We start from the raw sequence: 16545 nt of genomic DNA on the forward strand, positions 1-16545 counted from the left end.
GTCAGAAGGACACCTTCTGATCAATTGCTAAGCTTTATAGAGTGATTCACCTTCCTTCTGTCTGAAGGTTTGGACTTTCACTCTAAGCTTACTCAATTTTTGAGGTGGAAAGAACTTTGCCAAGAAGGCATTGACTAGCTTTTCCCAAGAGTTCAGGCTTTCCTTAGGTTGTGAATCCAACCATATCCTAGCTCTGTCTCTTGCAGCAAAAGGGAAGAGCATAAGTCTGTAGACCTCAGGGTCAATCCCATTGGTCTTGACAGTGTCACAGATTTGCAAGAATTCAGCTAAGAACTGATGAGGATCTTCTAATGAAAGTCCATGAAACTTGCAATTCTGTTGCATTAGAGAAACTAATTGAGGTTTAAGCTCAAAGTTGTTTGCTCCAATGGCAGGGATTGAGATGCTTCTCCCATAGAAGTCGGGAGTAAGTGCAGTAAAGTCACCAAGCACCTTCCTAGCATTGTTGGTATTGTTGTTGTTTTCGGCTGCCATGGCTTCTTCTTGTTTGAAAAGCTCTGTTAGGTCCTCTACAGAGAGTTGTACTTTAGCTTCTCTTAGCTTTCTCTTCAAGGTCCTTTCAGGTTCAGGATCAGCCTCAACAAAAAAGTCTTTGTCCTTACTCCTTCTCATATGAAAGAGAGAGGAGAAGAAAGTATGGAATCCTCTATGTTACAGTATAGAGGTTCCTTGAGATGTCAGAGAAAAAGATGAATGGAAGAAGGAGGTAGAGAGGAGAGAATTCGAACTTATCAAGAGAGAGTCCGAATTGCTGATAGTGGAGGAGTGTTAGTCCTTAAATAGAAAAATGCGAGAAGGGGAGGAAAGAATTTTCGAAAACAAATTAAAAAGATTTTGAAATAATTAAAAGAAATTTTGAAAAATGGATTGATGATTTTCGAAATTAAAGTTGAGAAAGTAATTAAGTGATTTTTGAAAAAGATTTTGAAATTAGAAATCAAAAAGATATGATTGAAAATTATTTTGAAGGAGATGTGATTGAGAAGATATGATTGAGAAGATATGATTAAAAATCAAACAAAAAAAGAAAGTTTTAAAATTAAAGTTGATTACTTGACTAACAAGAAATTAGAAGATATGATTCTAGAATTTAAAATTTGATCCTTTCTTAATAGGCAAGTAACAACTTGAAAATTTTGAATTAAATCATTAATTGTAGCAAGAATTTTTGAAAATAGAAAAAAAATATAAAATGGAAAGAAATTGATTTTGAAAAGATATGATTGAAAAGATATGATTTGAAAAAGATTTTATTTTGAAAAATTATGAAAATTTGCAAAAGATTTGAATTAAAAACAAAATCTTACTTCTTGTGCCATCCTGGCGTTAAACTCCCAGAATGGTATCCATTATGGCGTTTAACGCCCAAAATACTACCCTTTTGGGCGTTTAACGCCCAGCCAGGTACCCTGGCTAGCGTTTAAACGCCAGTTTTCCTTCTTCACTGGGCGTTTTGAACGCCCAGCTTTTTCTGTGTAATTCCTCTTCTGCATGTTCTGAATCTTCAATTCTCTTTATTATTGACTTGAGAAGACATAATTTTAAAAAAAAAATTTGAGTTTTTTTTTTAATGATGAGAAACAACAAAATGAAACGAATCATGGAAAACTAAGATCAAATAAACAAAGCATGCAAGACACCAAACTTAGAAATTTTCATATTAGAAACACCAACAGATTGAGAATGCATATGAGAAACAACTAAACACACAAAACAAGAGAATTTAAAGATCAGAGCAAGGAAATCATCAAGAACATCTTGAAGATTAATGAAGAACATAATGCATGTAATTTTCGAAAATTAGAAGAATGCAATTGACACCAAACTTAAAATTAGACACTAGACTCAAACAAGAAACATAAAATATTTTTGATTTTACGATTTTGTAAATTTTTTTTTTTTTGTGATTTTTCGAAAATTATATGGAAAAGAAAATAAAGAGATTCAAAATTTTTAATAAGAATTCCAGGAATCATGCAATGTTAGTCTAAAACTCCGGTCCAGGAATTAGACATGGCTTACTAGCCAGCCAAGCTTTCAGTGAAAGTTTCGGTTCAAAACACTAGACATGGCCAATGGCCAGCCAAGCTTTAGCAGATCATTACGTTCAACAGCAAGATTGATAAAAATCAACAAGCCCTTGTGATGATAAGTTAAAACCTCGGTCCAAAAGATTAGACATGGCTTCACAGCCAGCCAGACTTCAACAAATCATCATGAAACTCTAGAATTCATTCTTAAAAACTCTGAAGAACAAAATAGAAATACATATTTTTTTTGAAATTTTTCGAAAAATAAAAAGTAAAAAGCTTAAACATAAAATAAAATTACCTAATCTGAGCAACAAGATGAACCGTCAGTTGTCCAAACTCAAACAATCCCCGGCAACGGCGCCAAAAATTTGGTGCACAAAATTGTTATCATCAATGGCGCCAACAATTTGGTACGCACAATTGTAATCTCAACTCTTTGTCACAACTCCGCACAACTAACCAGCAAGTGCACTGGGTCGTCCAAGTAATAAACCTTATGTGAGTAAGGGTCGATCCCACGGAAACTGTCAGCTTGAAGCAAGCTATGATCATCTTGTAAATCTCAGTCAGGCGGATTCAAATGGTTATGGAGAATTGATAATTAAAAGATGAATAAAATATAAAATAAAGATAGAGATACTTATGTAATTCATTGGTGAGAATTTCAGATAAGCGTATGAAGATGCTTTGTTCCTTCTGAACCTCTGCTTTCCTATTGCCTTCTTCCAATCATTCATACTCCTTTCCATGGCAAGCTTATGTTGGGTTTCACCGTTGTCAATGGCTACCTCCCGTCCTCTCAGTGAAAATGGTCCAAATGCGCTGTCACCGCACGACTAATCAGCTGTTGGTTCTCGATCATGTTGGAATAGGATCCATTGATCCTTTTGCGTCTATCACTACGCCCAACACTCGCGAGTTTGAAGCTCGTTACAGTCATCCCTTCCCAGATTCTACTCGGAATACCACAGACAAGGTTTAGACTTTTCGGGTCTCAAGAATGCTGCCAATTGATTCTAGCCTATACCACGAAGACTCTGATATCATGGAATGGAAGGCTCAGTTGTCAGGCGAGGCAACCATGCGTCATGAACCAGAAGGCTAAGAGATACGCACTCAAGCTATTGCAAGTAGAACGGAAGTGGTTGTCAGGCACACGTTCATAGGTGAGAATGATGATGAGTGTCACGGATCATCACATTCGTCAGGTTAAAGAACGAGTGTATATCTTAGAGAAGAAATAGGCTTGAGTTGAATAGAAAAACAATAGTACTTTGCATTAATTCATGAGGAACAGCAGAGCTCCACACCTTAATCTATGGTGTGTAGATAAACTCCACTGTTGAAAATACATAAGAACAAAAGGTCTAGGCATGGCAGAATGGCCAGCCTCCCAAAGAGGATTCAATCATCAAAACATGATTCAAAGATGATCAAAAGATGAATTGAAAGATGAAAATACAATAGCAAAAGGTCCTTTTTATAGAAAACTAGTAGCCTAGGGTTACAAAAATAGGTAATTAATGCAGAAATCTTCTTCCGGGCCCACTTAGTGTGTGCTTGGGCTGAGCATTGACGCTTTCACATGTAGAGACTTTTCTTGGAGTTAAACGCCAGCTTTTGTGCCATTTTGGGCGTTTAACTCCAGCTTTTATGCCAGTTCTGGCGTTTTGACGCCATAATTTTTGTGCTGATTTGGAACGCCGGTTTGAGCCATCAAATCTTAGGTAAAGTATAGACTATTATATATTGTTGGAAAGCCCAGGATGTCTACTTTGCAACGCAATTGAGAGCGCGCCAATTGGGCTTTTGTAGCTCTAGAAAATCCACTTCGAGTGTAGAGAGATCAGAATCCAACAGCATCTGCAGTCCTTTTTCAGCTTCTGAATCAGATTTTTGCTCAGGTCCCTCAATTTCAGTCAGAAAATACCTGAAATCACAAAAAAATACACAAACTCATAGTAAAGTCCAGAAATATGATTTTTATTTAAAAACTAATAAAAATATAATAAAAACTAACAAAAATATACTAAAAACATACTAAAAACAATGCCAAAAAGCGTATAAATTATCTGCTCATCAGTCGAGTCATGAGCCAAGCATAATTTTCGTGAGTCGAGCTTGAACTTGGTTTAGCTCGACTCAGCTCGCCTCACTTACAGCCCTACATACAGGAATATCCCAAAAGAGAAATCTAAAGAGGGAGGTGATTCTAATTATAATAGCCATAACTCAAATGGCATGTTTTTTCTATTTCGATAAGAGGTTTTGAGTTTGAGCCTCACCTAATTTAACTTGACTAAAAAATTATAATATTGTGAATGTTCAATTTAAAGTCAAGACTTAATATAGAAGAAAGATTTATAAATCTTTCATTAAATTGTACCAAAATTTAAATTTTAAGAGTGAAATATAAAAGTATAAAATTTTTTTTAATATGGTTAAGTGTGGTGAATGTGTTTAGCATTAGACAAAAAATTATAACGATAAAATTAAAAAAATAATTCTCTCAAGTTTGAGAAGAAAAAAAAATACTTTTCTTTGATTTGTTATATTCATAGCAAAAGTGACAATATAAAAAAGAATTTGATGATGGATAATATTTTTTTTTTTGAACGAAAGCTCAACACAACAGGTGGAGCATAGGGACCAGCAGTATAGAAAGACTAAAAATTAAAAACTAAAATAAATAGACCGAACAAACGAAGCTGTAGATACCCCTTTGTCATCTCTGGCATTGCCATCAACAACAAAAAGGGTCAACCCCTAACCTCTTCTTGTAGCTCAACGCTGACATGTTAATAATCTCCTCAACCCCTTTTCTTTTGTTCTGAAAAATCCTTCGGTTCCATTCCAACCATAAGTTTCAGATGATCGCGCATAAACACACCATCCATCTCTTGCACTCTTGTTTTGTACTTGAGCTCTCAGTCCAACTCTGGAAGTGGTCCTTTACTGCATCTGGGCAAACCCACTGCATTCCAACATATGAAAACCAAGCACACCATACCTGCCAAGCAAAGCTACAACCAAGAAATAGGTGGTGGACATATTCTACATTACTGTTACATAAAACACACAAAGTATCTTGTTGGGGAATGATTCCAAGTCGACTCAGTCTCTCCTTCGTATTAACCCTGCCAACCAGGACAAACCAGACAAACAACTCTACTCTGGGTGGGACAAGGCCTTTCCAAATGGTCCTAGTAAAGCTGTAACTATGTATATCCTCTGGAGCCATTTCCACCTGCAACACCTGCACAAATGAGTTAGTAGAAAAAATCTCTTGTTTATCATACTTCCATACAACTCTATCCTCTTTCCCAAGATCAAGTTTGACCAGCCTCTGAGTGAGGTGAAGCTGGTTTACTAGATCTAACTCCCATTGGAACAATTCTCTCTTCCACTGAAAATTCCATATCCAATCTAACCCATCCCAAAACCCACAATCCCCTATCATTGATCCTGTTTGGTTTGAAACCGAGAACAGCAGAGGCCCAAATTCTTCAACGGCTGGGATGGGGAGAAGCGGTACTTGCTACGCTGGGCTGGACCATGATCCTGTGGGTCGGGTCAGTCTGATCCAAGGAATCCACCATGTCTCCGCGGGTCGGGCCAGGCTGCTCTAAGGGATGGGATCGGTTCCTGCTGCTCCAACTGCGCCGCTAGGGGAACCACGCGTGATAGTGGCAACGGGCAGCAAGGTCAGAAAGCGGGAAGGTGGCGGAGGATGCATCGTGCACGATGCAGGAGGAGAGGAATGATGCACTGTGGGAAGGTTAGAAGAGGGTGAACTGGGTGAGTGGGACGGATCTGAGCGTGAGGAAGAAGAAGGGAGCTCTGCGTCTATCGGTCGGAAATCCTCGAGGCGGAGGGTGACGGATAGAGACATCACCCGGATGACTGCTGGTTGTGCGCCGGTAAGGGGGCATCGATGGAGAGAGGGAGGTTGCAGAAAGCGACAAAGCGACAAGGGCAGGGACTTATGGGTTGGGAAAACACGTTGTCAGGGAGGAGGGGGCTGTGATGAGTCATGAGGGGGTTCAACCAGTCGAGGAGGGGAACCGGCATAGTAATGATGTCTATCATGAAACAGTTATTGGTGGTAATGCAAGTTCAGGGAAGCCAGGCTTGGAAATTGATTTAGCTAGTGACAGGAATATGCCCATTCAGAATGTGGAGGAGGGGTATGGTGATAGAGGTAATCATAAAGGAGAACAAAGACACCTCAATGATGATGAGATCAGCAGTCATGAGTATGTAAGTTTGGATGAACAAATGCTGGAAAACCGCAAGACATGGGAGCTAGCAAAAGAGTCTGGAGCAATGCTGCTTGATGAAGAAGAAAACATTATGGTTATCCTCCAAGAACAGAATGAAGAGATTGCTCGTAAGAGAAGAGTGGCAAAACAGAAGGCTAAAGCAAGACGAAGCAGGCCGAAAAATCTCAAAAAGGTGTGTAATTATAATTCAAAATTATTATCAGTTCATGGAATATTGGGGGGTTAAGGGGTGACGAGAAGTTGAGAATGGTAAAAGAACTCAAGAGGAAACATAGGTTGGATATGTTAGGTTTGGTAGAGACTAAAAGACAGCTAGTGACAAGGTTTGATGTATCAAAAATTTGGGGGAGTGGAAGCGCAGGATGGGAATATGTGGAGTCTGATGGTGCCTCTGGTGTCTTGTTATTGATGTGGGATGATGGTTTCTTTAAAATGCGAAATTGCTATAAAGGTGAGCGATGGCTGTGTGTTGAAGGGGTACTGTCAGAGAAGTCTGTTAACTGTGCGTTTTTCTTGGTTTATGGGGCTCACACGAGAGATGAGAAATGTGTTGTGTGGGAGGAGCTGAGTTACATGGCTGGCTTATGTCCAGGCGCCTGTTGTTTTCTGGGGGATTTTAATGAGATTGGACAAGTGGAAGAAAGGCGAGGTCTAGAAAGCTTACCTCTGTCGGCACAGGACTATAAGGATTGGGTACATGACATGGGTTTGGTGAACTTGCCAATCTCAGATCGTAAGTTTACATGGTTCAGAGGATAGTCATGTAGCCGTATTGACAGAGCTTTGGTTAGTCTGGAATGGCTTGAGGCATTCTCGGAGACTCGTTTGAGAGGTGGGTCACGGGGGTTGTCAGATCACTGTCCTATCATAGTGGAAGAGAAGAGACTAAGAGTTGGACCGAGGCCGTTTTGAAGTCTGGATTCGTGGTTTACTCATGAAGGGTTTCTAAGGATGGTTAAGGAGGAATGGAGAGGGCTGGGAGAGATACAATTCACCGATAAACTGAAGGCGTTGACGGTTCCTTTGGGGAGATTGCACAGAGACAACTTTGGTGATATGGACAGGAAAATTTTGAAGTTTGAGGAAGAGATTCAGAAGATTGATGACATGGTTGGCAATGGGAACTATGATGAGACAGTGGAAGCAAGAAGGAAGGCGTTAGTTAAGTGCTGTGAGAAATGGTATGTGAGGAAAGAATTACATTGGAAGCAGATGTCAAGGTCGAGGCTTGCAAGGGACATGGATAAAAATACGAGATACTTTCATAACTTAGCTTCGGCAAGACAGCGAAATAACAGGATTGATACACTGGCTATTAATGGAAGATTGATAAGGAATCAAGCTAGGATTAAAATTTCCATCAGGGAGTTTTACAAAGAATTATATCATCAAGAGAGGTCCCCTGAGGTGGGATTCAGAGATGGTCTGGTGGAAAGGATCAGCAAGGAGGATTCTCTTGCACTAGAGGTGCTACCGTCACCTGAGGAGATTAAAGAGGCAGTGTGGGATTGTGAATCGTCCAAGGCCCCAGGATGTGACGGTTACAACATGAACTTCATAAAGAAGTGTTGGAATGATATAGGATCGGACTTCACGGCAGCGGTGTTGGGTTTCTTCCAATCTTCAAGGTTGCCGCCTGATGCTAATGTCACATGGGTGGCGCTGGCCCCAAGTTTTCTGGTGCTAAGGAAATCAAAGATTTGCGTCCGATTAGCATGGTGGGGTGTGTATATAAGGTAATTTCGAAGATGCTGGTTAGGAGAATGAGAGGGGTTATGCCAGGACTAGTAGGCGAGACACAAAGTGCTTTTGTAAAGGGTCGGAAGATTCATGACGGGGCTCTTATCGCATGTGAAACGGTTCAGTGGATCAAATAACGGAAGAGGAAAGCGGCAATAATAAAGTTGGACTTCCAGAAAGCATACAACAGAGTCAAATGGAGTTTTGTAGACCTTGTATTGCAGAAGATGGGGTTTGGTCGAAGATTGAGGGGTTGGGTGATGGAGTGTATCAGCACGTGCTCTATGTCAATGTTGATAAATGGTTCGCCATCCAAGCCGTTCAAGATGGAAAGGGGTCTGAGACAAGGGGATCCTCTGTCCCCATTTCTCTTTGTACTTGTTGTTGATGTCCTACATAGGATGATTGGAGAAGCTGTGAGAAACAGACGCATATCACCGTTGATGGTTGGGAGAGATCATATTGAGTTGTCGCACCTACAGTTCGCAGATGATACTGTTTTGTTCTGCCCTCCAGAGGAAGACACAATCAAGAACTACAGGAGGTTGCTTAGATGCTTCCAGTTGATGTCAGGTTTAAGCATTAACTTTGATAAATCCAATTTAATTCCTGTTAACTGCGATGAGCAGTGGGTACAACGTATGTGCGGTGTGTTGGGCTGTAAGCAAGCCAATCTACCTGTTAAATATCTCGGTATCCTGCTAGGAGCAAACCCAAGGCTGGTGAAGACGTAGAAGCCAGTAATAGACAAAGTGGAGGAGAAGTTTAGTCTCTGGAAGGCCAAGATCCTCAATAAGGCCGGTAAGCTAGTACTTATCAAATTTGTGTTAAATAGTCTACCGGTTTATTATCTGAGCCTCTATAAGATGCCAAAGGCTGTTGCAGAGAAACTGATTTCCTTGCAGAGAAGATTTCTATGGAATAAAGAGGATGGAAAGAGTGGTATGGCTTTGGTTAAGTGGGAAGTGGTTCAGGCCCCTAAGAAGTTAGGTGGGTTGGGGGTTAGGGATGCTATGATAAGAAATTCAACTCTTCTGTTTAAATGGTGGTGGAGGTTCTCTAAAGAGGAGTGTCCCCTGTGGAAGAAGGTTGTATGTTCCTATAACAACCTCAATCCAAATGAGCCCATGTCCTCTCAGGAACTACCTATTTGAGGTGGTCCGTGGAAGGATATCTGTCAGTTACAGTTCAAGAGTCAAGAAGTCTGACAAAAGATGCTTACTGGATTGCCTATGGAAGTGGGTGATAGGAGACGAACTCAGTTTTGGAAAAATGTCTGGATTGATGGAGGTTTTCTGAAAGATGATGGATAATATAAAGCACTATATTAATAATCTCATGAAATAAAGTGTTTATTATTAGTCACAAAAAAGTGTTTATTAATAGTATTAAATTAATTAAAATATTTATAGGCTCAACTTATTCAGAATAAATTTTCAATCAAGCTATTTTAAGAAAGTGTGTTAGCTTCTTTGTTGTTTTTCCTTTGTTCTATTTCTCCCCTAACAAAAAGGGCTATTAAAATGTATACTCAAATAGAATCAGTAGGGTAAAATATTCCTCCTCATATAATAATACTGCTGAAGATGCTTAATGAGAAATAAATGGTACATTTCCAGTGCCGTTACGCAGTGGTTTATTGTTAATCATTCAATCTTTTACTTGAATTGTTAACCTAAAGATACTAACACCACTTTAATAATGCCAAATTGTCCTAATCAAGTGGAAATTTCTCTCTGTGAAATTTGTAATGTAAAGAGAGATAGGTTATTTCTTTTGTTAGAGCTTCCCACTTTCTTACTTAACGTAATTGTTACATTTTTTTCAACAAAAAGATTTGCTATAATATTTATATTCATTTTAACTACGATTTAGCCATCAATGAGCGCATAAGCTGTGCTAATTTAACAAAAAGTTTTTATTCAAATATTGGTAAGCATAAAAGCTAGTTATTCTTTGTTAATGTCATCAGGGACAAATCCAAAAATATTATTTTGGAAGGGCTAATAATATATATAATATTAAAAAATTATACAAAAAATTCTATAATATAAAATATATCGATAGAGAATATATTTTAAAGTACAAAAAATATGTAGGTACTTTTTATTAATGAAGTGGTCGATTTTTTGTATCATAAAATTTATCGATAATAGAATCTGTGTCAAATTTTTTAGCAATTTTCTTTTCAATATAATTAAAAGACAATTAGCAAGAAATTAACCTATCATTTTGTTTATGAGTTATTCTTTACAATATTCATCACTGAAAAAGATCTCTCAGTTATAATAGTTGAAACAGAGAAAATTAATACCAAATGAATCAAGAAAAACGCTCACAAGAAAAAAAAAATCTACTTTATGAGATTTGAAAAATTTTATTTAATTAAAAATATTAGTAATAATATCTTTTCAAATTTTTTAAATATTATTACTTATTTTTTTAGATATTAAAAATTATTAATATTTAAATTAGACTAGACTTTTATTTATATTAAATTAAATACTAAATAAATTTAAAAAAAATTAAATCATACTTAATAACTTATTACTATTAATTTTTTTAAAAAAAATTGGGGACCTACTCGCCCATATGTCCGTCCCTAAATGTCATAATAATACATAATTAAAATTTTGTTTAAAATTACATTAACAAGGTATAAAAATTGCAACCACCTTTTTGTTTCATCATCAAAGGTTTAGCTTAGTTTTTAAACAACTATTAACCGACACGTTTGTATATACAGTTTTGGCTTTTTTTTTTTTTCCTAAATAATAATGCTCCCATGTTCGAAAACCCAGAGTGCCCATTCCCCAAACATCTTTTCATGTCTATAAATAAGTCTATTATTTGGTTTTCAAGTACCTAATTGCAATTGCAATTAAATTTCAGTTGCAATGTCAACAAATGTGTTGACATCTCAACAAGCTAAGTGAAGATAGTATAACCAAAGCTATAAACAATAATAAAAATACTTTAATCTTGTTTAATTAGATACTATAATATAATACTCTCTCTGCATATTAAAAGAACCAAATCAATAAGTCACCAAACAAATAGATAATTAAGTCACCATAAAAAAAGAACCAAATCAATTAATATATATAAGGACTTGTCAATAATATTCTTAATACTAATAAACTCTCAAAGCTAAAAATAATTGGTTCAGTTCAACTACTGAATTATACTTGCATTATTGAATCAGCCTGATTTGCATTGTCTTTCACTTCTTGGCCAAAAAATGGCCCCAATCAATTCAGTATGTGTGATATTTATTAGGTGATCATCCTAAAACACTATATGTATTGTATTTATAATTAATAAGAATTTTTTTACATGTATTTTAAAAGTTATTATTAGGAATATAAATGTAGAATTGTTAAGTTTATTGAGTTTAATATATTATTAAAAGCTTAGAAAATTATACTGCCTTACTAAAATACTTTCACCTATAATTTATATTTTTAATAAGCGTTTTCAAAATAAAATACTAGTGAAAGAATATATTTTGACATAAAAATATTTTTAAATATATTAAAAACATAAAAACATCAAAACGAGTTTTGAATTTTGATAAGTATTATTTTCTCCAAAATTAAACAATTATTGATTATTATTGATAATCCTAATGCCTAATCTTATATATAGCCTTTGGCACCACGTCTACCCTACCCACCTTTTATATTCCATTTTAATTTTAATTTGACATTCATTAATAATTATGTGCGTCATATTCATATGATTTATGTTAAATAGATCGTCTGGATTTTCTGTATCACTTAGATTTAAGAAGTCCCTTCTTTTTTTCTTCTAATAATTGTTGATGGAAGTTATATTACCATTCATTTATTTTATGTATGTATATATAAATATTTTATATATTTATTAATGATGTTGAGTAATCCACCTTAATTTAATATGGCTTAGAAGCTACGTAATATTAATTCACTTGCATCGTATGAAAAGTGCCAAAAATCGGGTCCTGGTCCTATCTTAGAGCCTCATCCATCACGAAGAGAAGTTACTAAAAAAATCAAGATTTTACTTAAAATTAGAAGAATAAATTTAAATATATAAAATATAAAATTATAATAAAATTTAAAATATAAAATAATTTAACTTAATAAAAAAATTAAAATAGTCAATTTATTTAAATCATAATGACAAATTATAAGAGTTAAATTAAAATTCTATCCAGTGTTATAACAATAACACCGTTCAGTTATAAATGTGCGTTTGGATTGGCTTTTGTTAAACTGAAATTTGAATAAAAGTGATTTTATAGAATTGATTTTGGGTAGGAGTGAATCTATGAAATAAACTTTGTTTGGATAATATTAATTAAAATCACTTTTAGATAGATAATTACTAAAAAAGATATACCATTAAATTATAATATTATTTTTTTAAGCATATTTAATTTTTTTATAATTTTTCTAATATGTTTTTTATATAATATTTGTTTAGTACTCTTAATACTTTTTTTTAGTACACTATAATTTTCTATTACTATTATTATTTATTTATGGTTAATTTTTTTTTAAAATTTACTCTACCTAATGGAATCAATAAATTATATTATAAAAGAGTAAGTTACCAAGTTCGCTTTCGAATTATCAGAACATTGACAAAAATAACCTCAACTTTTATTAACGACAAAAATACACCTAAAATATTGAAAAATGTTCCAGAAATACTCGACCGTAAATAAAAATCTATTTGATTAAAAGAGTTGGCTGAGCTATCAAACGGATTCCATTACACCCCTTCTTCTGCTTCTCCTTTATTCTCCCTCACTCCCTCCCTCCCCAAAGCAACTACAACAACAATAAATAGCATCTCAGTCACTCTCCCTCCCCTCCACCCCTAAAACCTCCTAAAAGCCGTTGCAAGCTGCAATAACAACAATATATCTCAGTCACCCCGAAATTGCAACAACAACAATAAGCAACATCTCAGTGACTCCCTCCCTCCTCCAAACCTTCCAAAATAGACCTTACGTCTCACACTGTTCATCTCAGCCACAACAATAATCAACCAGAATTAGTAATAATCATCCATAATCAGCAATTTCACAATTTTTTATTATAGTTTTTTTAATAATCTAATAAAAATATAATCTAAACAGAAAGAATGACAAAGAAAGGAGCTGGAGAGAGGGTTCCTCACTATCCTAGAGAGAGAGAGGAACTATCCGCTGCTGGCTTACTGCGAGAGAGGAAAATAAGGCACTGTAAGACAGATTTCTGACAGCGATGGAGGGGTAGCAAGCAAGAAGCAACGACAATAGCAAATGAAAGATTGAGAGATCTAGTGCGAGAGTGAAGAGGGTAAAGAACTGCGAGATCCGTTTTTACAACAACAGAGGAGCGGCGAGCAAGCAGTAGTGGCAACAACAAAGTTCTGCTGTTGAAAACAAAGAGAAAGTAGCGTGGATTGATGAGCAACTGTTCTGTGTGTTGGAGAAGTGAAAGTGAGAAAAAGGGAGAAGAAAAAAGGAGCAGAAAGTGGGGTGTGAGAACGCAAGACAAAGAAGATCGAAAGACAGCAGCCATGGATTCAGAGTTTGAGTGAAAAGGGTGAGACGTAAGCTCTTTTTGAAAAGTTTGGGGGAGGGAAGGAGTGAGGAAGAATGAAGGAGAAGCAAAAGAAAGATGTAATGAAATCCGTTTAACAGCTCAGCTAATTCTATTAACGGAATATTTTTTTATTTACAAGTGAATACTTTTGTAATGTTTTCTAATATTTTAGGTGTATTTTTATCATTATTAAAAGTAGAAGTTATTTTTGTCAATATTCTAATAATTTGAAAACAGAATTGGTAATTTACTCATTATAAAAAAATAATAATAAATATAATATATAAGAATCACAATTATAAAATTGTATAATATTAATAAAAAATTAACAAAAAATAAAAATAATAAATAAAAAAAATTCATAAAAAAATAATAAAAATTTTATAAATAAAATAATAACATATTTTTAAATGAATATAAAAAAAATTATACTATTTGAACTATAATTAGTTAATATTTTAACGTGTTTTTCGCCTTTTTACCCTTAAAGATATATATTTTCTTTATTTTATTTTGCACCCGTGCCGCGAACTATGCTCCTTTTGAAGATGAGGCTTTAATTTCAAGGATAATATGGGGTCGACATCTGAATGCTTCATTTTGTCATGACTTTATAATATAGTTTTGGTGCTTTGGAAAAGGGTCGTAACTTGTAATCAGCAATATAATAACCTCCTAAAAATAAATGTGCATTTTAAGCAAGCCAAAAGAGAGATGAGAGCCTCTCATCATCAAAGACAGAGACCACATTAAAGAATTTCCATGCCAAATTACTTCAAACTTCTCATTATAAAAATTCAAAGATATTAATAGATATAAACATGTTTAATTTAACAGAAAAAAATAGTATATCATTATATATAGAAAGAGACGAATTGTTTTTATTTTGAAAAAGGAAAAGACTAAGATTGAAATACATTTTTTAAAAACTTAATATATTATTTATTTTGTGTTATTTTTATACAGTGAATCCACACATATAATTGTTATTAAATAATATTTTATCAGAAAAGATATTGTCAATAAATATTATATTTTATTTAATAATATATGTGGACTCAATATATTGAGGGAGGGATTATTAGGACAAAGAAAAAAACTCACAAAAGTGTCCAAAAAATTATGGTAAAAACAAAGTCGAAACAACTCCACCTCATGACTTGTTAGTTTCTTGTTGTTGGCCTATTATTTCTAATTATCTAAATCTGTTCATCCAAAAAACACCAACCCCATTCATAATAACTCTCTAACCTACCATCCATTCCTACAACAGAAATTTAAGAGCACAACCTGTTTGAGAAAAAGTTTCACAGAAAATGAAACACCAACCTCTTCATTTGTAACATAATACCCTCTCTACTGTTATAGAGACTATATTATTGTGGCTGAGAGAAAAAAAACACTTATACATATCAATATTTTTGGCAATGGAAGATTCAAGCAAGATACTAAGAAGATCTATTCATTGTTTTCTTCAAAACTATCACTATTTTACCTCAACAGTAGTTTTTCTTGTTCTTCCTTTCTCAGTTTCATTGCTTCTCTCACAGGCTTTGGTTCCTTCACCTTCATCACTCTTGCCTCAAGTATACAATCGCCTGAAGAATCTCTTTGATGCTGCAGGGTTTCCTCCTTCAGAATTGTTTACCATTCTTAACCTTAAAGTTTCTCAAACAATCACTTCATCAATATTTACCCTTCCTTTTACCCTCACCTTTCTCCTCATAGCAAAAGCTTCTATAATCATAACTCTAAACCAACACAAAAGAACTCTGCTTCCACCTTCTTTCGGTTCCATATTTTCCCTTTACAAGCCACTCCTCCAAACCTATATATGCAACTGCTTCTTGATCCTCTCGGCAAATGCAACCGCCTTTGGTCTCTTGTTCTTGGCATTCAGCTGTGTGGAAGGGCTCGGCTACTCTTCGCAGAGTTTGCTCCTCTTTTTGTCAACATCTGGGGCTGTTCTGTTTTCTGTGATACTTGCAAATGCACTTGTCATATGCAATATGGCACTCGCTCTGTCCGGTATGGAAGGACATGGAGGGTACCTGGCAATCCTTAAGGCTTGTGTTATGATAAGAGAAAAGACATCAATGGCTTTGTTCCTGGCACTTCCAGTAAATGTGGCCCTGGCTGCCATCGAGGCCTTGTTCCAATTTCGCATTGTAAGGACTTATCATATAGCCGGAAAGGCAGGGCCTTATGTGGCCTTGGAGGGGATTTTCATTGCTTACTTATATTCAATCTTTGTTATCATTGACACCATTGTGAGCTGCATGTTCTACAAAAGCTTCAAGACCGGATCGAGTGTGGATCAAGAATTCAAGAACTTGTTGATTGAATTTCAAGAAGAGGACAATTATGGTTTCATAAAGAACAAGAATTTTGAAGAACTACCTTGACATATAAGGTAGCAACTTATTGATTTGATTAAGGAGTAAGAACTACCAGTTAAATTTTTGAGAGAAATTCATCATGTTACTTGATGACTCAAAGTGAATTGAGCAAAATTGAAGGCATCAAGTTTTTTCAAATTTCAATGGAGGAACCTCATCTCAGCTATATGCAACACACAAGAAGCTGGAGAGTAACCAATTTATATAGATTCCTTTCTGTTATATGTATATTGTTCAACTGGCCCCTTCTTTTGATTATCAAATTTACTTTGTATATTGATACTTAGCAATCTTTTACAGTGTGAATAATACAAAGGCTTCCATAATCAAACACAGTCAAAAACTGTCTCTCAAAACCAGTGAAAGATTAGATATTTGTACTTCATTGCAGAGAGATGACTGCTAATACTATGCTGTTCAATTGACATATATGCTCAAAAGCAATAAGACAAAGTATAGTATATTTCTAGTTTAATATTTCGATTCTATG

The 16545-nt window shown here is 35.2% G+C and overlaps 3 protein-coding genes across 3 annotated transcripts; all 3 read left to right on the forward strand.

Moving 5' to 3' along the window:
- Window positions 1-7288: 7288 nt before the first annotated feature.
- On the forward strand, window positions 7289-8077 carry LOC112721743 (uncharacterized). The gene has a single exon (XM_025772778.1). It carries the CDS (start codon window positions 7289-7291, stop codon window positions 8075-8077), a length of 789 nt encoding a protein of 262 aa, XP_025628563.1.
- A 227-nt stretch (window positions 8078-8304) lies between these two features.
- On the forward strand, window positions 8305-8811 carry LOC140176193 (uncharacterized mitochondrial protein AtMg01250-like). The gene has a single exon (XM_072206096.1). It carries the CDS (start codon window positions 8305-8307, stop codon window positions 8809-8811), a length of 507 nt encoding a protein of 168 aa, XP_072062197.1.
- Window positions 8812-14771: 5960 nt separating this feature from the next.
- On the forward strand, window positions 14772-16530 carry LOC112722528 (uncharacterized). Its single transcript, XM_025773586.3, has one exon. It carries the CDS (start codon window positions 15084-15086, stop codon window positions 16059-16061), a length of 978 nt encoding a protein of 325 aa, XP_025629371.1. The 5' UTR covers window positions 14772-15083; the 3' UTR covers window positions 16062-16530.
- The last annotated feature ends 15 nt before the right edge of the window (window positions 16531-16545 follow it).

Source organism: Arachis hypogaea, chromosome 11 (assembly GCF_003086295.3).
Source record: "Arachis hypogaea cultivar Tifrunner chromosome 11, arahy.Tifrunner.gnm2.J5K5, whole genome shotgun sequence".
NCBI lineage: Eukaryota > Viridiplantae > Streptophyta > Magnoliopsida > Fabales > Fabaceae > Arachis > Arachis hypogaea.